Below are 5275 nucleotides of genomic sequence, written 5' to 3' on the forward strand. Positions count from 1 at the left end.
CGCCGGATCCGCCCCGGACCCGTTGAGCCGAGGCCGAGGGGGATTGGGCGAAGCCCTACCGCGGCGCTATGGGCGAGGCCCGGGGCCGGGGCAGGCGGGGTCCTGGTCGTGCGGCGACAGTCGGCGCCGCGCCGTGACTCCCTCCCGACGCGCGCCGCGCAGACCTCGGCCGGCGTCCTCATGGAGCCGTGTGGTGTTGCAGGTGATGGAGCGGTCGACGCTCCGGAACAACAACAACAACAAGAGGAATACCAACAATAACAACAACAATTTCGTCAGTGAGTATGCTCGCACTGTAAAAATAATGATCGATACAATATTTTGTAACATCGACATGAAGTTTTTTCAGTAACCAGATGACAAACTTTAGTTACACATTGTTGTTACAATTTTTTATAACAAATTACAAATATTTGCTACCTGGTGACAAAGTTTTGCACGCACGCACTTGCAAATACTGCGTGGGCGTCAGTGGCGCGCAGATTTTTGTATTTTTCACTTGTATATTTTGCGTGGCTCTGCAGGCTCTCTCGAGGTGCGGCTCGGGTCCGTGGAGGACTCCCCCGAGAGCGGCACATCTTCGTACAACGGGTCCTGGACCGGCTCCAGCCTCCTGGACCACTCCGTGGACGGCGACCTGGACTCGGACCCGCTGTCACTCATGGTGAGCAGCAGCTCTGCGATCACGCGCTTGCTTCGCCTCCGGTCTGCCCCGCCACTGGCACGCGCACGCCCGGGCCCGGCCCGGGGAAGCTCGCCGGTGAAACTCCGTGGTGCTGCCTCGGCGTGGCTTCTTGTCGTTACGCAAAATGGCCCGCGCCCGGGCAGCCACCCCGACGAGGAGTAGAGGCGAGTTCTTGCCATTCCGCGACCGTTATGGACCGGAACAAATTCTCGGGCCCCTGCCGTCCGCTATTGGTGAGTCTTTGGCCTGGTGGGCCCTGGTGGGCCCTGGTGGGCCCTTCTGGCGGCGCGGCGTGGCAAGGCACGACGCGGGCCCAACCGTGGCAGCTCGAAATCCCTTAGCCACTTTACCCCTCCGGGCACCGTTCTTTACCTGATGCGGCAGCGGCAGCTCCGGGCAGGGAGGGAGGGCACTAGGACGCCACCTGCAGAACGGTTCGCCTATTTGGATCCGACCGACAAGCGCTACTCTCCTCTGCTGCGCGAGGCAAAAAAATGTTAATTAAACTTTTCTTTTTGTTGTTTCTTGCCGGTCGATTGCTTCCCGTTTGGTTGTTTGCGAAGGTCGTTACCAGCCTGGCCGTTGGCAGGAAGGTGTCCGGGCGGGCGAGCGCACCGGCGCGCAGCACTGGGCCTAGAGGGTCATTTTCCTAGCTGCTGCCCCCCTCCCCCCTCTCCGTTTTCTTCTTCGGAAGGCTTTCCTTTTACGACTCCCGTTGTTGACAGCGCGTTGCGTTTTGTTCCACCCGCAGATCGAGGAGTGCATCGAGGAGGTGACCACCATCACGGGCACGTCCTCGTCCTCGGCGTCGTCCTCCTCGCTGGACGAGCGCTCCGAGGGCGAGGAGCTGCCGCGCGATGTGCCCCTCGTGCGGAGGCGGCGGCGGCGACGGAGCGCGCGGCGGCGCGGCAGCAGCAGCAGTGCCTCGCTACCGCTGCCGCCCTCCGGGCCGCCGTCCCTCATCGCCGGCCTGTCCCTGCTCAAGCAGCGCGTGCCCTTCCCCGAGCTTGGCGTCGACATCGTGGACGGTGAGTTACCGGGCTGACATCTTTGTTTTAAATCCCAATGTTCCCGTCTTGATTGTCTATGTTGATACTCCAGGCGCCGAAATTACGTGTCGTCGAGGTGACAGAAGCGATTCAAAACTAAATTCATGTTCCTTGTCCTGCAGTGGATTGGTCCTCTGGGGAGTCGGAGCTCTCCGACTCGGCAGAGGCCCAGCGCCCGGTCAACGGCCTGGACGGAGGCTACGATGCGGAGGGTCGCCGGGCGTCGCCGCCGGACGGGGCGGAGCAGGCCGAGGATGCTGTCGACGAGGACCGGCCGGCCAGCTGCCTGGAGCTGGTGACGCCCATGCAGTCCTGGGAGGACAACTGGCTGTTCCAGAGCAAGCGTATCCGCAAGCCGGCCGCGCAGTACGCACACCACCCGGTGCCCGTGCCAATGCTGGTGCCCAATCCCAGCGAGGACTTCCGGGCGCTCATCGGTGACGTGGACGCCGAGGAGACCTCGGACCTGTCCGAGTGCAGCGACGACGCGCTGGAGGAGGTCGTCCTGGCCGGCATGAAGCCCAAGGCCGAGTCCGACCAGTTCTCCGAGGACCTGAGCGTGTCCGAGGCCGCGGGCCGCCCCCTCCTGGACGGCCTGGCGGAGACGTGCAACCTGGAGCTGCTCAGGAGGGCCGCCCCCGCTCTGTCCACCGCCCCTGCTCCCAGAGCTGCACGTACCAACAGAAGTGCGTATTTTCCAATCAAACAAAAATATTGGAATTTAAACGATCAATAGTATGTTTGAAATAATCCCGTTCTTTTACACTTAGCTGCCAACCTGGAGGGGCCTGCTTCGTCTCCGGACCGACTGTCACCGTTGATCAGGTCGGCGGCAACGTCACCGGTCTCTAAGGGACGACAGTCACCCAACGACATGGCCGAACGATGGGCGCGCGACCAGGACGCCGAGATGACCATCCTGTACGACACGCCAACTCGGAGGGAGGCCCCCGCCAAGGACGTCCCCGTCAAGGAGATTCCCAAGAAGGAGGTGCCCGCCATGCACCGCGCCGTCCCCAAGCAGAAACTCGCCGTTGATAGCAGAGCTCAGCGCTCCGTTGCCGCGGTTGCAGAGGTCGAGAAGTCAGCGGTGGAGGCCACGAGGGTCGAGCCCGTGTCGGCTGCCCCCAAAGCCACAGCTGCGACGCTGGCAGAGAGGCCAGATGGGGCAGAAGAGAAGCCGCTGCAGCACCAGCAGGTGGAAGGGGAGCGTCAGGTTAACGGGAGGATGAGTCCGCCTCCGGAAGTCCTGGATAACGAGGACCTGTTCACTCCTCCTCGGCCAGGTAAATCCCGAATCGATAATATTGTACTTGCGATTGCATGACCTCTATAATTTTGTCTTTGAAAGAAGTCATCTGCACAACTCGTTCTCTTTTTAAAATGCTGACCGAGTGAGAAAACGACAGCGGCGTGAAAGCCTTTAGAAGCCAATAACCGACCTCATGTTGACTGTGCAGGGACCATCGCGGAACGAGAGCACCGCAAGTGGCTGGAGGCCACCCCGCTGCCGAACAACCCTTACTCGCCGGAGAACATCGAGAGGCGGCTCAAGCAGCGGGCCAGCCTCACCGGCCAGCCGCTGCTGCCCCCGGCGCTGTCGCCCACGCCCGCCGCCGACAGCCTGCCGCCCCCCGACGACAGCTCCCTCCACATCGCCCTCAGGGTGGACCCCGACCCCAAGAAGTAAGTCCGCCTGATGTAGTGGGTCAGCAAAGTTATTGCCCCCCTCTGTGCGGTATGCTGACCCTTTGAAATCGTGACGCAGGTACGGGCGGGATTTCTACATCAACTCCGGCTCCGGGCTCCGGCGCGCGCACTCCACGTCAGTGGCCGACCGGCGGATCGGACACCTGGTGAGTAGCGGCAAAACGCGGCTCATCAGAAGTTTGTGATTTTTCTGACCCAGAGGTCGGCCTTAAACTCCGCCTTTCTTCAGGAGACGCCGATCGCTCCCTGGTCGTCTGCCGTGCGCACCAACGGCGACGGCGGGTCAGAGGACTCCTCCCCAGTGCCGACGCCCTCCGTCCGCGAGCTGGCCAAGCAGTTCCTGTCCCAGCCTCCAGAACAGCCGGCGCCACAGCCGGTAAGGATTCGTTCGCCAAAACGCGCGTACCTGTTTGAATCAACTATGAGTCGCCTGGCCCAAAATGTGATGTTCTCTCTCCTCCCCAGTCCCGGACCAAGTCCACCGACGCATCCAAGGTCGTCATCGTCGGCAAGAACGAATCCCCGGAGGCCCCCGTCAGCGCGGATATTGTAAACAAGCACGACAAGAAGGCCGTCCGGCAGGTGCGTCTGGTTCCGCTCGCCGCCTGGCGCGGTGGTTGGTACCTGAGGAGGTACCTGGCCCTCTTCGCCTCCTAGCGTCCCTGCCGTCCCCCCTTGGTTGGGTGAGGGAGCGGGTGAGTGAGTGTGTGCGAGTGCGCTGGCGAGTGTGATGCGCCGTTGGGTGGGTGGCACCTGTCGTGGTACCTTTCGCGGTACCCTTGCCGTGGCACCTGGTGTACCGTCGCGTTCGCACGAAGCACCCGCTGTCGCACCGCACCCGCTCACACTCGGGTCCTCACCCATCATCCCATCGACACCCACTTTTCCTGACCCCAGTACCTTTTCCCAATTGCCTGCCCACCTAGGGAAAACTCCCAAATAACCCTCGGAACCTTTCTACAAAAAAAAGTGATGCACTCCACTTGCATCCACGTTTAACTACTTTTTACATTTTTTTTATTTCTAAATTCCGTCTTCATTCCTATTTACGTCGCATTTTACAAATAACAATAGTCATTCAATATAATAGGTAAGTGGAAGTAACCGGTATGGTGCCGGTCGGTTGGGTTAATATACCCAATACATAACACTTGTCCGACTTTGTTTACCTTGTTTTCTAACATGATCCTACTTCCAAGAGTTGTTTTGCTCCGGACCGGGCAGACCGGAGCGCCTGTGCATAGGCAGTCCCGTCGCTCGCGCGTGCTCGGCGGGGTTGCCTATCCCCCGTCCGCAGGCGCCGTGGAGGAGCGTTGCGTTTAGGTCGCCGGGCGTGATCACTGACCGCCCCGTTCTGCCCTCTCTCCCGCCCCACAGGTGCACAGCCTGACGGCTCGCAGCATGTCCCGCGAGTTCCGGGAGGGACTGCGGCACCTCGCCGTGGGCCGGCCGGCCGCCGCCCCCGGGGCCCAGCCCACCAGCGCGCCGTCCTCGACGCCGGCCGGCCCGGAGCAGCACAGCGACCGGCCCGATCCCGAGGGCGCTCGCCAGCCCGCCGAAGCCGAGTGATCGGCCCATTCGGACTCATCGTCGGGACCAAACCGCAATCAGAGATGCCTTATTTTTTCTCGGTGGACCGGAAGTTGAAAAGTAGGCAGAGTATGTATCGTTTGCAAAGGTTCGTTGTAAATTTAAACGATCCTCTACTTAATTATTAAATTTTGGTGCAAATATGGCGACACCGAAATGTCGCGGGTTAAAGTATTAAATAATTTTATACAGGCGTTTGTTTGGTGTCCTAATTGCTCATGTCATAATAAATGAATTAGGC

At 60.5% G+C, this 5275-nt stretch overlaps 1 protein-coding gene across 2 annotated transcripts in view; it reads left to right on the plus strand.

Moving 5' to 3' along the window:
• Positions 1-5275, plus strand: part of LOC113216045 (uncharacterized) — a gene marked incomplete at its 3' end in the record, with an annotated part of 31517 nt that extends 26242 nt beyond the window's left edge. For both annotated transcript variants that reach the window (XM_026435741.2, XM_052264995.1), the window contains 10 exon segments: positions 203-278; positions 525-664; positions 1437-1713; positions 1857-2420; positions 2505-3020; positions 3195-3420; positions 3503-3590; positions 3674-3820; positions 3910-4026; positions 4822-5275. In XM_026435741.2, coding sequence (XP_026291526.1) covers positions 203-278; positions 525-664; positions 1437-1713; positions 1857-2420; positions 2505-3020; positions 3195-3420; positions 3503-3590; positions 3674-3820; positions 3910-4026; positions 4822-5013 — 2343 coding nt within the window.

The sequence above is a fragment of the Frankliniella occidentalis genome, unplaced genomic scaffold, assembly GCF_000697945.3.
Source record: "Frankliniella occidentalis isolate FOCC.00 unplaced genomic scaffold, Focc_3.1 Scaffold23, whole genome shotgun sequence".
Classification (NCBI taxonomy): Eukaryota; Metazoa; Arthropoda; class Insecta; order Thysanoptera; family Thripidae; genus Frankliniella; species Frankliniella occidentalis.